Genomic DNA, 17,015 nt, shown 5'->3' on the forward strand with positions numbered 1-17,015 from the left:
TCGATTCGACGACAAAAATGCACCGTTTGTCGGCGCCGGAACTCTGCACAGAAACCGGCCGTTGATCGAGGGCACAAGACGGCGGCGTCGATGCCGTGGCGGACGTGACGTTGGGACTTTCGTTTGAAAGGTTCGGGTTGTGCTTGCTTGACTCTTTTTTTTTTTTTTTTTTTGGGTAAAGGTGGTTGCTTGACTTGCTTTGAAGCTTCTTGAAAATTTTTCATAAATTAAAAAAATTTTATTTTTATTTTTATCATAACTTTTTTAGGTAATAAAAATTATTTTATAATAATTAATAGTAGTTTTATATTTTTATTAGTGATAAATTTTATTAGTTGTAAGTTCATTTTTAAATAGGGGTAAATTTGTCTATTTTAATCATTTCTTCTCTTCTCCTTTCTAATTTTTAAAACATCTAAATAAGGGGAAGGACTAATTACCCCCTTCCCCCTTACTAATTTTAAAAACATCCAAACAAGGTAGAGGGAAACTATTCTACTCTACTCTCCTCCCCTCTACTCCCCTCTACTCTCCTCCCTCCCTAAACTTCCAAACAGGCCATTAGGCCGGCCTGCTTGAAGTCAACACCATCACAATGTATAAAAAGCATGAACTAAAACTATTTAGGAATTTCAAAAGGGAAATATAATAACATTGGAAAAAAGATTGCACTCTACATATCAAGGACCATGCATGTGGGCACAAGATCTTGCCTCATCTACACCACTAGAAACGAACCATCATTAAAGATTCCGAATATCATTGCATTTTTTGGAATGAGTATATTTGGCAATGCCTCACAAAACAGAATCTCTAGGTAAATTATAGTCTTTAGCAAGCATGTAAAGTACCTGAAAATCAATTATCTCTAAATCCAAGTGCCTCTCAAACTTTAGTGATAATTGGCTCAGCTCATACACTTTGACCTGTGGTGGATATATACCTACATTTCAATGATGAATCAGAATGATTGGTGCATACCGCAAAATTGTTGCTATTTTGGACCCATTCCTTCTTATTTGTTTTTTAAAAGAATGTTTTCTCTTCATAAAAGATTATAAGTATAAAAATGAGCTTTGAAGCACCTGACACTATAAGAAACTCCCCATCAGGAGTTGCCTTAATCTTAGTGGTTGCAGTTTCAAACCTCAGATCCTGAATCAAGTCCACCCTTTGCGAGTAATCTAACAAATAAATGATAAAGAAAGAAAACATCAACACCATCAATAATCATTTTGATTGTACTAAATAATAGGGCGATAACTTTCCATGATCAAGATACAAAGTAAATCATAAATAAATAAATACTCACAAAAAATTATATAAATGAACACTATGTTGCCCCATATGTGATCAGTTATTCACAATGTGAAGTCATATTTGGTTCCTTTTTAAATATCATTGTCCTCAAAATTTTAAAACCTACACCCTTCTTTCTTTTACAATAAAACTTTCACTACTTTAAAATTTCAAAAAAAAATTAAATAAAAAATAATACCCATTACAAGTTCAAAGAGTATAAAGCAACTTTAGGCATTAGGCATGTCACTGATTCCAAATATTTTCAAACTTTTCCTAATGTTTCACAAACGAACTTGTCCCAATAATATTGCTTTTGCAAGCATGCATTTTTTTATCATGGCAACTTAAACAAAACAAAAAACCCAAAAATAAATGCAAATTACACGGCAATTCTCAAAACCCACAAAGGCAAGGAGTCTATATTTCACAAACTGACACCAGGGTTCAGGGTTTAAGAAAAAAAATTACTTAAAATGAAAATTACGCAGTAATTCTCAAAACCCAAAAAAGGCAGAGTCCAATTTCACAAATTTTCTGAAATATAAACAAAAATTCAGATACTCACCAAATCAAATTAACCCAAAATAATTAAAGGGAAGCCAAAAAAGAGAGAGAAGAAGTGAAGGAGATTACTTTTGCCTTTGCGAAGAGCTCGAAGCTTCTTAGGGTCAAGCCAAGAGCGGTTCTGTGATGCCAAAACTATACACCTTCATAACGTTTATGGAGGTCGACTTCAGGTTACCTCCTTCGGACGCCATTTTTGCTTTGCTTTGCTTAACCAATAAACAGAGAGTGAACAAACTGAGAACTTTCACAGAGAGAGGCTTTAGAGAGAGAAAATACGTTAGAGAGGGAGAGAGAAAGAGAGAGTGTGAGGGTTTTAGAGAAGGATAAACGAATGGTGGTAGTATTTTTTTTTTTTTTTTTTTGATACTTTGGTTTAAAGAAAAAATGTTGGGCGGCGGCAACAAAAACGGCATAGAATGATAGAACAGAAGGCGGGAAACAAAATAAAGTGAAGCCCAGTGTAAAGAGAGAATTATAAAAGGACCTCAAATTTTTTTAAATCTTTTTTAACTTTATCACCCTAACCTAAATTTTTAGGGTGAAATATACATATAGAGAGGAAAAAGCAGATTTGGTAATAGTTTTCCATTTTTTAGATTAGAAAACTTGTTTTGCAACCAAAATGATTAAATATTAAAAAATATATATATAAATTGTTCTTTCTTTTTTTTGAGAAAAAAAATATAAAGTGAAGGAAATTGAAAACAAGCAACCAAAAAAAATTGTTATTATATAGTTTCTAGCCTTTAGAAGCCAATGAAAACCTGCATTGGATTTAAAGTAATTGAAATATATCTCGGCGTTTATGAAGGTGATAATAAGAAACAAATTTAATGATAATAAGAAAGAAACAGTCACTTGTTTACTATGTTATCACAAACTTTTGGAGTTAATTGATCAAAATGACGATCATATGAAAACTTACATAAATCACATCGCATAATTTTTTTTTTTTTTTTTTTTGATACACACATCGCATAATTGATTTTGGTGAATTAGAGGCATCATATGTGAGAGATTGGGTAATAGTCTCTCACACGTGACTGATTACCTATTAACATAGCTATATTACAAAAATGGAGCTATATTAATGAAACTCTCATTAATATAGCTCCATTTTTGTATGAATAAAGTTTCCAACTATGAGCTAAATGCTAGTACTTGATTCATAAGAATCACACCCCATATTTTTCATGGGTGTGCATTACATTCATCTTTAGAAGAGTTAGAATTATTAACTATGAATGATAAAGTTGAGGTTCACGTGGTTGACGATGCAGCATGATGTTGATTCAGCCGTTCTCTCATGGTTGAACTCAGGTATCCTACCTGAACCTATCAACCATACACTCATTACTCTTATTCCAAAAATAGATAATCCTGAACTTGTGTCTGATTTTCGCCCTATTAGTCTTTGCAATGTCTTATATAAGATTTACTCTAAGGTTTTAGCAAATAGGTTGAAGAAATTTTTACCTTCCTTAATTACGAAACATCAATTTGCCTTTGCGAAGGAAAGACTAATTTCAGACAATATTATGGTTGCTTTTGAGACCCTTCATTATATGAAGCAACATAATTCAGGAAAACATGGTTTTATGGCTATCAAATTAGATATGAGTAAAGCCAATGATCGGGTGAAATGGGTATATTTGGAGAAGCTCATGGAGAAAATGGGTTTTTGTGATAGATGGATAGCTCTTATGATGAGTTGTGTGAAAACGATGTCGTTCTCTATCATGGTGAATGGGGAGCCCATTGGAGTGATCCATCCTAAAAGAGGAGTTAGACAAGGAGACCCCCTATCTCCTTTTCTCTTCCTTTTATGCACGGAAGGCCTTCATGCTCTCATCAAACACTCAGTGAGGAATGGGGATATTAAGGGTTTTTCCTTGTGCAAACGAGACCCTAAACTAACCCACTTGTTTTTTGCAGACGATAGCTTACTTCTCTACAGGTCAATCACTAAGGATTGTAATAATGTCTTGAAGTTGTTGGGTGAATATGAATCTTGGTCAGGGCAAAAAATCAACAAAGATAAGACCGCAATCTTCTTTAGCAAGTCCACCACGAATGAAGCAAAATCAAGCATAAAGAATCTCTTCCAAGTTCAAGAAGTGAAATCTTATGAGAAATATTTGGGGCTTCCCTCCCTTGTGGGTAGGGGGAAAAAGGCTAGTTTCAACTATATAAAAGAAAGGGTTTGGAGAAAACTTCAAGGTTGGGAGGGTAAATTGCTGTCACAAGCCAAGAGAGAAGTCCTAATCAAATCCGTGATCCAAGCTATCCCTACTTATGCTATGGGGTGCTTTAAATTACCATTGGGGCTTTGTGATGACATTGAGGCAATGATAAAGAAGTTTTGGTGGGGGCAAAGGGGCAATAGAAGGAAAATTCATTGGATCCAATGGAGTGAATTGACTAAGTCCAAAATGGTAGGTGATATGGGTTTTCGCGACTTGGCTCATTTTAATGATGCTCTCTTGGCCAAACAAGCTTAGCGGCTCTTGCATAATAAGGAAACTCTCTTCTATAAAGTCTTTAAGGCGAAGTTTTTCCCAAACCACTCTCTCCTAGAAGCTAAGGAATCAAGTTCTGGGTCTTACGCTTGGAAGAGTATTTTACAAGGTCGCGATGTCATCCTACATGGGGCGTGCTGGAGTGTGGGGAGTGGAAAATCAATAAAAATTTGGCAACACCATTGGCTGCCCCGAAAACACCCTACTAAGGTACTTTCCCCAATGGTGGAATTAATGGAAGAAGCCACGGTGGAGTGCTTAATTGATAAGGGACTAGAACGTGGAATGCAACAATGGTGGATGGGATTTTTGCACCACAAGAAGCGGAAGAAATAAAAAATATTCCATTGGCTAGAAAAGAAATGAAGGACACGTTATATTGGCCATGGGAGCAAGATGGGAGATATAGTTGCAAAACGGGCTATAGGTTCTTGAAGGAAGATGAAGTGGGTTTTCAGGTATCTGAGCGTAAAGACAATGAGAAAGAGCTTTGGAAGAAGATTTGGGCTCTTGAATGTCCTAATAAAGTAAGAAATCTAATTTGGAGGGCATGCTGTAATTCACTCCCCTCAAAGTGCAACCTTATGCGTTGAACAATTATCACCAAGCAGAGGTGTGATCAGTGCAAGGAAGAAAATGAAGACATTGTGCATGCAGAGTTGAGTTGCAAGGGGTTGGACGGACTATGGGGAGTTGATAATACTTGGAGTTTTAGGAACCAAAGGAGTTTCTCTAGTTTTAGTGAGCTACTAATATGGGTATTCGAGTACAATAAGAATCCGGTTCTATTTGCCTTCACCATTTGATCCATTTGGCACCAAAGGAACCAGGTACGAACCCAGCAAGCACACCGTCCTCTATTCCAGCTCTTCCAGTGGGCTCATGATAGTTATTTGGAGTATAAAGCATTGAAACCAGCACCGGCTCCCAGCATAACAAAGAGGAGAGTACGGTGGAAACCACCTGACTCGGGTTCATACAAGATCAATTTCGACAGAGCTACTTTCGCCAGAGAAAAGTGTTCTGGTCTAGGTGTCATAGTTCGAGACAAGGAGGGATTGGTTATTGCAGCCATGGCTACTCGAGTTCCTCAACTCCTCCAGGTGATAGAGATTGAAGCTTTGGCTGCCAACAAAGCTCTTGAGTTTGCATAGGAGATGGGCATATCAGATGTTGTACTAAAGGGTGACTCCTCACTGGTGATGGCGGCTTTGAACTCTAAGAATCCTGGTCTGGCCCCTTATGGCTTGATGATACAGGACTCTTTATCTTTATCTACAACTTTTTACAAATTGTCCTACTCTCACACTAAGAGAGAGGGCAACATAGTTGCACACAACTTGGCTCAGTTAGTAGTTAATTTACTAAATTGTGTAATATGGATGGAAGATGTTCCATCTGATGTACTGTCCTTTTACCAAGCTAATTTAGCTGGTATTTCCTAATAAAAGCATCACTATGCTGTTTCTCAAAAAAAAAAAAAAAAAAAAAGTTCGTCATTCAATTAGGATACACCAACTACCAATTTTGTATAAAAAATCATTCAATAATAACTTTCCTTTCTTGTGATACAAACAGAAGATTTAAGCAAATTGTAAACATTGAAATTAGGCAATTTTCATATGATTTTCAAGGAAAGAAAATGTAAATTACATAATAACATTTTTAAATTACTAAGTTACGTATATTGTTCCTATTAATTAGTCTTAGTTCATAATAGCAAAGGAAAAAATTTCATCATTTTCCCTTCCTCTTCAACCTAGTTTTTTTTAAGCTATTCTCAAAAAAAAAAAAAAAAAAAGTTTTTTTTAAAGCTTTTTGCCCATAACACCCAAACCCGCATTCATAGAGGTTGAGAAACTGGCAAATATTGAGGCTCAATTACAACAAGTTTAACACATATATAGGAGTTGACTTGGCAACACTAATCAAAACTCACTTCATTGTGATTTTCTTAAATAAGAAATAAGCCATTACAACTACTTAATGGTAAATTAGTGTTCACTTCTCTTGAATTGATAATAATAAAGTTATTGTTATCATCGGAACTTTACTTCTATCGTTCTAACACCTTAACCTCATAAACATATAGAATTCAATATTTATTCTTCTCATTTTGACAAATTGACAACATTACATATCTCTAGTTTCCTCCAATATTGTGGGTTCCAGTTAGCTCAACTGGTAAAGTCTCTGATGGTTGTATAAGAGATCTGGGGTTCAATCCCCGCCTACACCAAAAACTGATTGGTGTCTTGGTCTGATGATAAAGAGCTATCATCAGGAGCAGACGCCATAGGTTGAACTCTCAAAAAAAAAAAAAAAAAAGTTTCCTCCAATATTTTAGTAATAAAGTAGCGAAATGTAGTATAACAAATTCTTATTCTATTCTTAACTAAGAAAGACATTATGAATAAATCTTGTATACAATACCAATTACTAGTTTGCATAATACTCCTTGTTTAATTACTTGAATAATGTAAAGTGACACACAATTGTCATTTACACTCACACATAAAATAATAATTTTGCTCGTTAGGTAAATTGTATTTTTTTACATGAGGTGAGCAGTTAGTTATTCTTCTCTTCTTAATTATTTTTAGAATCCATTTGGGTAATTTGCTTTGTGCACCTTATTTTTAAAAGTGAGATGCAAATTGAACAGGTTTTGATATATTATAACTAAGAAAAAAAATGAGGTTTTAAAAAGTTGACCCTAAATAAGTATACATTAAAATTCAAAATTAATTTATCTACAAAATTTTCACCATTCAATAAAATTTGAGTATTGTTTCTAAAAAAATTGAATATGATTCAAAAGTTACCAATAAAGAAGTGTGTTATGTGGATTTTATTGGATTAGATTGTTTAAGTGTGTTGTGCATGCATGTGTTAAGTCTCACATCGAATGTTTACTAAGTGGATTTTGCATTTGTAAGTAATTACATAAAACCTCAATTGTAACTTGTCTAGTTTTTTTGTGGTGCAAGTGCAAATAAGGCTAACACTTTCCCTAATTCATTACAAAGGGTATTAGAGCAATCTTACATTTTACTTCTACAAAAGACTTGTGATTATGAGAATTAGTTATCCCTATATTGTAATTGTTGGTGCAAACACAATAATAATGGTAATAACACAAAGGGAAATTGAATAATACTTCTAAATATTATTAATTTGAGATTAAAAAATCCACCACACTATTTGGACTGAGGCATAGCACTCGCTCTTTTTAAGGAGATTCAAGCCCTTGATTGACTAAACTCTGTAACCGATGCAGGCTTTCTCTGACTTGTCTCCCCCAAGATACAACGTCCTAACAAATATCATATGGTTAGAACAACCTCTGCACAAAGTGTTCAAGCCCAAAACTCCACCAAAAAAAGCACCATTTTTTAGTATATAAGAATGCTTCAATTGCTAGATTTTTTGGTGTATTGTAAGTTGTAACGTTGTTATATTGCAGTAACTTGAATTAGGTCTGAAAGAAAGTCTATTTATAGGCTCAATGGGTCTCATGAAATTATTACCCAAATTAATTTGATTAATTAGGTTCATAATTCTATTACACAATTAAATGGATGAGATAAGGAGTTTCTAAAGAAATAAATAGGCCCAATAGCTAATCCATTAAGTGGGTGAATTGCTCTTCATTTTCCATAATAAAAATGTCATTTACTTACTAATGAATATGGAAATTATATCTGAATGTATTTAGCCCAATATCTGAAGCAATACATCTCAGTCCATTAATCACCACATTTAAGAAGAATAAAATAGTCTCTTTTCTTTTCAATGTAGGATTAAAACATTTTCACTAACTCTTTATCTTCCATATTAACTTCCACATCTTTAGATTTATGTTGTAATATAAATCCATTTTAATAAATTAATATTAAAATGCTCCAGCAGTAATAATATTCTGAGTTACCAAAAAAAAAAGTTTTTATTAGTTTTTATTTTGAAGAATTCTCCAAAAGTTTATTAATATTTGAAATTCTACATATATTTTTTTCTTAAATTGGTAATTATTACATAGTTGTATACTTGTATTAATTGTAAAGTTGATGATTTTGACAAGAAGTATTAATCCATTAATTAGTTCAATCAACATTTTTAAGACATGATTTTTTTTTTTCTTTGGATAGGTAGATAGTAAAAAAAAAAGAGGAAAGTGAGATTCAAATCATAAACATCGGACACTATAAAGTTTTCTATCACTGTTGGACTATTACTTAAACCCTAGACATGATTTATATACAAGTTAATACAAAATCACTGATTTTTTTTTTTTTTTTTGATAAAGAAAAAAAGTACTGAAATTTGTTTATAAATAAAGAATAAATTTTGTCCAAAAATAAAAAATTCCAATTATATGAACCAACATAGATGGGTCATGGGTGGGACAAGTCCCTTGTATTTGGGCCTGTAAAGCCTATTTAAAACCCCGAAGACCTTAAGCCCACAATAAAACATATGAAAACGTTGTCCTTACCTTAATTCCATAATTTCTGCTCGCACACTCTCTATCTATTTGGCTCATAGGATAATTTGTCGGAGGAAAAAGAAAATGGTGCGGCGTTATGCGATGAAAGCAGGGAAGAAGAGGAAGCAGAGAGAAGAGAGGTATGACAGAGGAGAAGAAGTAGAAGAAGAAGAAGTAGCAGAGCAACCAGTGGAAGATGAAGCAATTGCAAAGAAAGCTATGACAGAGAGAACAAGTGATGGTGAAGAGGAAGAAGAAAAAGAGGAAGTGAATGAACTTGAGGGCATCCCAATTGACCCGAGTGACCTCAAAGTTGCCAACAAGCCTAAAGTCATCTTTATTCTTGAAAGGGCTTCTTTGGAAGTTGCAAAAGTTGGAAAGGTATTTAATTTATGGTTTGGATTTTCTTTTTCTTTTTGGGATTTTCGTATATATGTTGTAAATGGTGGAACTTTTTGATTCTGGGTTGTGTGGAGGAATTTTGTATTATGGATTTTAAGCTCTCAGTTGTTGGGATTTTAGGTTTTGCTTTGTGGGTTTTTTATTTTTTATTTTTTGGGGGGTTTAAGTTCATGTATCTGTCAAAAAAATTTGTTTTGCTCACATGAGGGGTTGTTTAATTTGAATGTTTTATGGGGTTTCTTCTGGCTTGGTTGCGTTGCTTTCTGTAATAATTTGTTGTCTCAAAATACCCAAAATTGATTTTGGTTACATGGAAGAGTTTTATTATTAGTTTTAGGTTCTCAGGGTTTTGGGTTTAAGCTTTGCTATATGGGTTTTATTATTGGGATTTTTTCATAGTTAGTGATTCATTGTTTCTTTTTAACTTTTTTCCCACCTCTGTTTGTAACTAGTTTTATCCATACAGACTTACCAGCTGTTGAACTCGGATGACCATGCCCATTTCTTGCTGAAAAATAACAGAAATCCTGCTGAATACAGGCCTGACATTGTTCATCAGGTCAGTGGACTTTGCAATTATATGTTGACATTATGCTTCAATCATTGCTCTCGATGTGATACAATATTTCCAGCTATGTACTACATGCCACACTCTCTATGCATATAATCTGAAAAATCTATCTTGGTGGCTGCTGTCCTCGCTTCAGGATAGCTATGGTTACTGACATACTGCTAAAAACTGTTAACAGTGCTATGTCCCCCAGATAAGTCATTGTTTCAAAATTGAGATGGCCTATGTCATCATATGTTATACATTAGCTTTCTTCCGTTTAATTTTGTATTTTCTGGTTTGGTGAACCATACATGATCTTAAAGCCTTGTTGCATTCAGGCTCTCCTAATGATGTTGGATAGCCGACTTAATAAGAGTGGGGGGTTGCGAGCTGTCTATGTGAGAACCGAGAAAGGTGTCCTTATTGAAGTTAAACCACATGCTCGCCTTCCAAGGACATTTAAGCGGTTCTCTGGTCTCATGTGTAAGTTCAGTTGGTCTCACCTAAACCTCAAAAAGCTTGCTGATATTGTGTGTGTGTGTGTGTGTGTGTGTGTGTGTTTGTGTTTGGTTTGGGAGCTTCCTTTGCTGTTTGTTTACATTTTTTGGCTACCTTGCAGTGCAGGTGCTACAAAAACTGAGTACTAGTGCTGTTGGTAAGCGTGAGAAACTTTTGCGTGTGATTAAGAATCCTGTAAGCCGGTATCTACCTGTCAACTCTCGCAAAATAGGTGAGGTTATGTTCTATGAGTTTTCCTGTGTTATTTACTCCCTTTCTGAAAATGAGGTTAATATTTTCTTTGATATCAGGATTCTCATTTAGTTCGGAAAAATTGGTTGATATAAACAAATATGTCGCATCTGCTAGCAGCGATACTGACCTTGTTTTTGTGGTAAGCTCAGAATAACTTTAACTTAACACACACACTCACATACACACGTTATCTGACCAAAACTCCTAAATCTCATTTAATACTCTGTTTTTAGGTTGGTGCGATGGCCCATGGGAAAATTGATAAGGAGTACGCAGATGATTTTATATCAAGTAAGTCTATCCAACCTTGCTTTCTTGTTTTGTGACTGTTTTTTTAGAAATTCCATATGGTCACATTCCTCTTTGTGTGCTTGATAGTATCCTTCATGTTTGCCAGCATCACTTTCAATGAACTTGACATAGCCTCGTTTCTTCTGTTCTTCTTTTTTCCCCCAATTAATTTTAGAAATGGAGGATTTAGGTGGCTTTTGTCCCAGCTGACTACCAAAGATTATATGGCTATTTTATCAGGGTTTGGAATGCTTCTCAAGAAAATTCTGACTTTGTCAATTAAGTTGTTTCTAGATTTTCAGAAATGTGTTGCTTTCTCTTAAGTTCCAGTATTCATATCTGATTAAGAAGATACAAGTATGCCTATTAAGCATGTCAATAAGTGTGTCCCTACCCCTCCCCCCACCCCCCACCACACCCCCCCCCCCCCCCCCCCCCCCACACCAAAAAAAAAAAAAAAAGTAGCGTATGGATAAAAATGTGGCTGATTTGTCCTTAATCCTCTTACTAGACATACTGTAGTCATAGCCATTTGCTACCTGTATCAGGTGGGGCAGTTCCCACCTTTTCTTTCAACCCAATTCAGGATTATCAGCCACACCATTTGTTGGGTAAAGGAAAATTGCACTGTTCTGTAAAGTTTAGCTATCTCATTTTCCCCTCAGTAAGCATTCAGCAGGTTTTCTGTGTCTTAATAAAACTGCCTCCTCAAACTCTATCATAAATCATGTTTATAATATCCTTAATTACGAGTCGCATAGAATTATGAACAGTATCAGGGAAATAGCACAAGGATGGCACTATGCCAACTCTGCTCTGAACCCTTGTTGGGTCACCTTGCATATTTCATTTTTGCTTCAACAGCAGTAAGTAATAACCCAGACCTACCATGTTAGAAAATTTGGGCAGTGTGAATGACTGAATGTGCCCACAAGCATGTGTATCCATGTACATGTTCAAAGGTGTGCAGGTGACTGCCTTTGTACTTTAAAAAAAATATATTCAATATCTTATAACACAGAACTAGGGAGTTGATTTAAGTCTTCACTGGTTGATACCCGATATTATACTGAATTGTAATGGCTCTAATGCAATCTTGAATATCAAGGGCACTTACAAGGAGGATTTTAAGGTTATTTGAAAACTTTGTTAATTGCTTAGTTAGTCTGAACTGCAAAAATAAATTGTCATACTGCTTGTGTACTTCTGAGACACATTGTTTACAGCTTAGTAAAACTACATTTTACATTGTTTATGATATTTCCATATCAATAAAATATATTACTTATCAAAAAAAAATTGTTTATGATATTTCCAATCAAAATGTGTTTTGAAGTTTTAATCACTTCAAAGAATCTACTCCTCTCCTCCACTTTCTTTATAGTCAAATAAGGTCCAAAGCTGCTTGCAAGCAAGTCAACATGAAATATTTATACTGAAACAAATTAAGACAGTCAGATGATATAGTTCATCTGATTATCATCATTGAAATATTTATACTTCAACTTTGTGTTTCATATTTGGTTATTGTTGTACTGAGGCTTTTTTTTTTTGCAGAAAGAAAACATTAGGATAGAAACCTGTGGGTCTATTAGCATTCTCTAATCATTTTATTTTGCTTTCGCCAACAGTGTCCAATTAAAAATCATTGGACTGTCTTGTGTATCAAGAAAAATTATGTTCTATTTGTAACTAACTTACCTCTGTTTTTTGGCAGTTTCTGGTTACCCTCTGAGTGCCGCATACTGTATTACAATGATTACCAATGCTTTGGAGACGAAGTATAATATATTGTGAGCCACACTCAATTCTGTTATTTGACAACAATATGTATTATTTGGAAAGTCTTAAATTCATTGATTTTCAAGTAGTACATGTAATCTAGAGTGCAGTGCTTTGAGGAACTTCAGCAATTTTGTTTTAGGAATTATATAATTGTTGTCAGCTATTCGAAGGATTCAGGTTGGCATTTTCATTTACATTGTGGTTCTGATAGAAAATTTCTTTTCTTGTCCTCTTTTATTTATTTATTTATTTATTATGGTTGTGGATCTGGTAGTATATTGAGAATTGAGAAAGGTCAGAATCCCATATAATAACGCAATTTAACTTCATTTTTTAATTTACAATAGAACATAAACTAAAAGAATCAGCTGCTTCTCGGTGAAAAAAATATATATAAAGAAAAATTGTAACATGGACAAGTAACTATATCTTCATATAGAAAAAAATAGAAAAATAATCTCATCTAAACTGAGATTAAGTGTTCTACAGACATGTCAGCAATAAAATTACAAACATAATGGAAGACACTAGTTTCAATGGCTTTTCAATTTGCAATTATACCCACCCTCTTCTTCACCGCTATATAAACAGGTTTGTGCATACGGAGTATATGAGCATGGGAAAGCATATAGAAAGTGGATTCAGAGTTTTGAGGATGATATATTTATAGTTAGATGAAAATACTATCTTGAGTCATTGTCAATTTAGTCCTTATGTTTTGGCAACTGGCTAGCTGTCAATTTAATCGATGTTATTTTAAAGTTATGGTCAATTTAGTCTCTACTGTAAAAAGAATCACAATTTTTCTTGTATTTTCTGGACAACCAAGTTCAAAAACCAAAAATCAAAACCAATCTCCAACTCTGGTAGACACACATATCAACTTAGCAACTAAAACAAACCCAAATTCAAACTCAAAATGACTTCAATTTGAAAATAACATAACTTGGATCAAATTGATAGTGACTCCAAAATGTAGGGACTATAATAATATTTTTGCCTTGTATTTATATATAGGGTGGAGTTTTTTGGTTTATGTTTAACATTTTTAAAGGCATTTAAGGTAATAAATAAATAACTAATATATAAGAAATGCGGGATGAGCTCAAATATAGTCAGGCATCCAATATGAACCCGTTTCATCTTTTAGGTTACCATTTCAAGCAAAATTAGCTCGCCTTTTTTGATATAGATACGTAGAACTGTTTTGAGTTCTCTCAAGTCAAGAGCTAGCTGATTGGGAATACTGAACCCCTACATACATGCATACTTACCCTGTTATCTTTTATGTTTCCACCAAAGACATTCATAATTCAAATTCTCTCAAGTCAAGAGCTAGCTGATTGGGAATACTGAACCCCTACATACATGCATACTTACCCTGTTATCTTTTATGTTTCCACCAAAGACATTCATAATTCAAATTCTCTCAAGTCAAGAGCTAGCTGATTGGGAATACTGAACCCCTACATACATGCATACTTACCCTGTTATCTTTTATGTTTCCACCAAAGACATTCATAATTCAAATCCTTCAACCCCACAACCCCATTGTAACTATTGAATTATCCAAAAAAAATAAGCTAGATGAGTGATGACTTCTTTCTACAATGTGCACAATCCTTTTTTTTTTTTTTTTTTTGCGTGAGAATGGAATGTAGCATAATCAATTACAACTAAACTTACATTTATTTCCCCCAGATTACTTATCTATTTCTCAACACCAAAACATATATTTACAAAGGATTCTAATATATACATGAACTATAATCATAATCTCTACCAGTAGTATTCTTGCATATAACAATTTTGGAAATCATTAAGTTCAATGATTTCCCTTCATTGCCCTATAGTGGAAGCAAGCTTCTTCTTGAGGTTAAGGACCTCAATTCCTTTTGAAGCTAACTGGTCCTTCAGCTTTCCAGCTGCCTCCTCAAAATTCTTGTTCATGAGATCTGACTCTTTCATTGCTTCCATGTATCTATTACGGAATGCATCCAGCTTTGCTTGTGTCCCTCGAAGTCTCATCCGAAGCTTTGCCTTTTCCTTGCTGTTGTCGACTTCATCCTGTTCAAGTACATATTGTAAAAGGTGCATGCGGATAATTCTCTTTCAATGAAAAGAGCATGTTAAACTAAATGGAAAATAAAAGGATACAAACATTGAACTGAATCCTAAGTCCTTAATGAATAATGACTAGACATTTAAGATATGTGATGACATGATGCGGAAAACGCATAATGACCACTTTACCATTGTAAGAGCGGCAACTGTATGTTCCACTAGTTAAAATCACGAAACATGTCTAGGCTAGAATGTAGGACCTTTCCATAGGAAATTTTTTTATATGAGAAGAAAAGAGAACTTGGTACAGCTCCAGGATTGTGCTTTACAAACAAAGATAATTCCTGACAATTTTACACTTTAATCCTTAAACAAACATATATAGGGGTGCTGGGGTAAAATGTGACTTCCAAGAGTGCTTTTGTTCCAAATGAGCTTCCTAAAATTTTTGAAAGCCCCATTTGGCAATAAGCTTTAAAATGTAAAATGTATTTGAATTCTGAAATTGTGGAGACACAATGCTCCGTGGTCATCTTAAACCTAACATGCTAGGCCTGCTGTCAGTGGATAAATTGATAAAATGACAGCTCTCAACATGATTAACACTTTTAGATAAGAATATAAGATTCAAATCATATTGAAGAAAATTTTACAGGAAAATGATGCCATTTTAGTTGGTCCTTCAATGCAAGAGCATAAGCACGACAACAAATAAGAGATCTACCAATTTCTTTACTAGATCTCATACATAACAATTTTCCAGTGTGCATGATCCTTAATATTTTTTTAGAACTCCATTATTATATATCATGAAAAGCTACAGGCCACTGTTTGGTGAAATGGTATAAATTGCAGGCGCTCAAGTTCAATTTTTTAGAGTGATCTAAAAAAAAAAAAGCTAAAGATCAGAATCTTATCCAGATTAGCCCTCCCACAACCCTGCTTTGTTGGAACTAATTCACTGGCTTATGGCCATCTTTGTTTATATTTCTGATGAAACGCTAGCAGCCAAGCAAATTGGTTCAGCATATTGCGTATTAGATTGGATACACAAGTAAAATCTTTTCTGCTCATTAGTGATTGTAGTTACCACTGGGCCAAAAGTCCTTTCTTATCCTTCAGGGTACGTACAAGGAAGATATTGAAAATGGACTACCTCATTCTTAAGGACATAAAAGGTCATAATTGTACCTAAGAATCTCAGGCATGCAGACACTTACATTGTGCATCTTGACTTCCATGCTGGAAATTCTCCCAGTCAGTTCCTCCACTTGAACATTTGCGTCAGATAACTGGTTATACCCATAATAATATAAGATCATTCTCAGACAAGTTGGACAACAAATAAGAAGAGAACTTTTGAACAACCTACCATGTCATTGCAATTCTTTTTCGGACATTCCATTTCAACAACATGGCTCTGCTGCTCTTCAATCTGAGTCATCAATCTATCCCTTTCCTCTGTCATAATATGAAGTTGGTCTTTAAGATTCTGCCAAGGAAAATACATTTATCAATCAAACAAATATGCTACAGGTTTTCAAAAACTGATACTAGTTTTTCAGTTGCAAGGGATAATTGTTTTCTGTTCCTTTTAAACATAATTTTTTTAAGAAAATAATGCATTTGGATGAAACCTGGAAGTCATTTGAAAGTTCTGATATTGCTTCCAACTCTTTAATTCGAATCAATAAATATTCTCGTTCTTTATTGACACAACTAAGTTCGTTCTTAAGCATTTGCACATCCTCTTGAACACAATTATACTCCAAAGAGAGAATCTCTGAATCTGACTTCAACATCTGAAGCACAAAAAACAAATTAGCTGAGTACCAGCCAGTTAAAGTGAAGCAGCATTACAACCATATATATAAAACAGAGGATAAAGCAAAAGAACTGACTTCTTGAGATTGTATGCACTCGATTTTAGCTAATTTAAGGCCATTTTTCAGCTGATCAATCTCCAAAGACTTCTCCATGCTGCAACAACATCAAACAGAAAGATAATGGTTTGTTTATTGAGACAGTGATAACACTGATGTCAAAACCCAAATGAAAAAAGAAAAGAAAAGATGCATTATGTCTTTGTCCGAAAACAGAAGCATTGACGAAACTCCTCAACAAAGAGTTCAAGGAGGTTGCAGGCAAAGGACCATGGCTATCCCTCAAAATGAAAATTGATAACCATAACATAACCTTTCTCAGCCTCAGGTATCACAAAATAATTAATAACAAATTCAGATTCATATTCATATTCCCAAATGAAGAAAAGATCTAGGCAAACAGTATCAAA

The 17,015-nt window shown here is 34.3% G+C and overlaps 2 protein-coding genes and 1 long non-coding RNA gene across 6 annotated transcripts in view; 1 reads left to right on the plus strand and 2 right to left on the minus strand.

Moving 5' to 3' along the window:
- Positions 1-567: 567 nt before the first annotated feature.
- LOC126690917 (uncharacterized) lies at positions 568-2,225 on the minus strand. The gene is made up of 3 exons (XR_007644772.1): positions 1,936-2,225; positions 1,086-1,184; positions 568-943 (listed from the first exon to the last, which is right to left on the minus strand). It is a non-coding gene; the product is annotated as an uncharacterized LOC126690917 (long non-coding RNA).
- Positions 2,226-8,880: 6,655 nt separating this feature from the next.
- On the plus strand, positions 8,881-12,852 carry LOC126693439 (uncharacterized). The gene is made up of 7 exons (XM_050389395.1): positions 8,881-9,255; positions 9,743-9,835; positions 10,168-10,312; positions 10,449-10,559; positions 10,639-10,721; positions 10,816-10,873; positions 12,591-12,852. The coding sequence occupies exons 1-7, from the start codon at positions 8,959-8,961 to the stop codon at positions 12,668-12,670; spliced, it is 867 nt and encodes a 288-aa protein (XP_050245352.1). The 5' UTR covers positions 8,881-8,958; the 3' UTR covers positions 12,671-12,852.
- A 1,476-nt stretch (positions 12,853-14,328) lies between these two features.
- Positions 14,329-17,015, minus strand: part of LOC126693440 (kinesin-like protein KIN-7O) — a 29,490-nt gene continuing 26,803 nt past the window's right edge. For all 4 annotated transcript variants that reach the window (XM_050389396.1, XM_050389397.1, XM_050389398.1 and 1 more), the window contains exons 29-33: positions 16,624-16,702; positions 16,360-16,524; positions 16,095-16,214; positions 15,943-16,014; positions 14,329-14,725 (exon numbers count right to left, since the gene is read on the minus strand). In XM_050389396.1, the coding sequence (XP_050245353.1) occupies positions 14,498-14,725; positions 15,943-16,014; positions 16,095-16,214; positions 16,360-16,524; positions 16,624-16,702 (664 nt within the window). In that variant the 3' untranslated portion in view covers positions 14,329-14,497. The remainder of the gene's footprint in view (positions 14,726-15,942; positions 16,015-16,094; positions 16,215-16,359; positions 16,525-16,623; positions 16,703-17,015) is intronic.

This window comes from Quercus robur, chromosome 7, assembly GCF_932294415.1.
Source record: "Quercus robur chromosome 7, dhQueRobu3.1, whole genome shotgun sequence".
Classification (NCBI taxonomy): domain Eukaryota; kingdom Viridiplantae; phylum Streptophyta; class Magnoliopsida; order Fagales; family Fagaceae; genus Quercus; species Quercus robur.

Bases quoted from the DNA above. Each gene is read 5' to 3' on its own strand.
- LOC126693439 (XM_050389395.1), top strand. From the start codon at position 8,959: ATGGTGCGGCGTTATGCGATGAAAGCAGGGAAGAAGAGGAAGCAGAGA. The intron at 10,722-10,815 runs GTAAGCTCAGAA...CTCTGTTTTTAG, and splicing joins ATACTGACCTTGTTTTTGTG to GTTGGTGCGATGGCCCATGG. The intron at 10,874-12,590 runs GTAAGTCTATCC...GTTTTTTGGCAG, and splicing joins CGCAGATGATTTTATATCAA to TTTCTGGTTACCCTCTGAGT.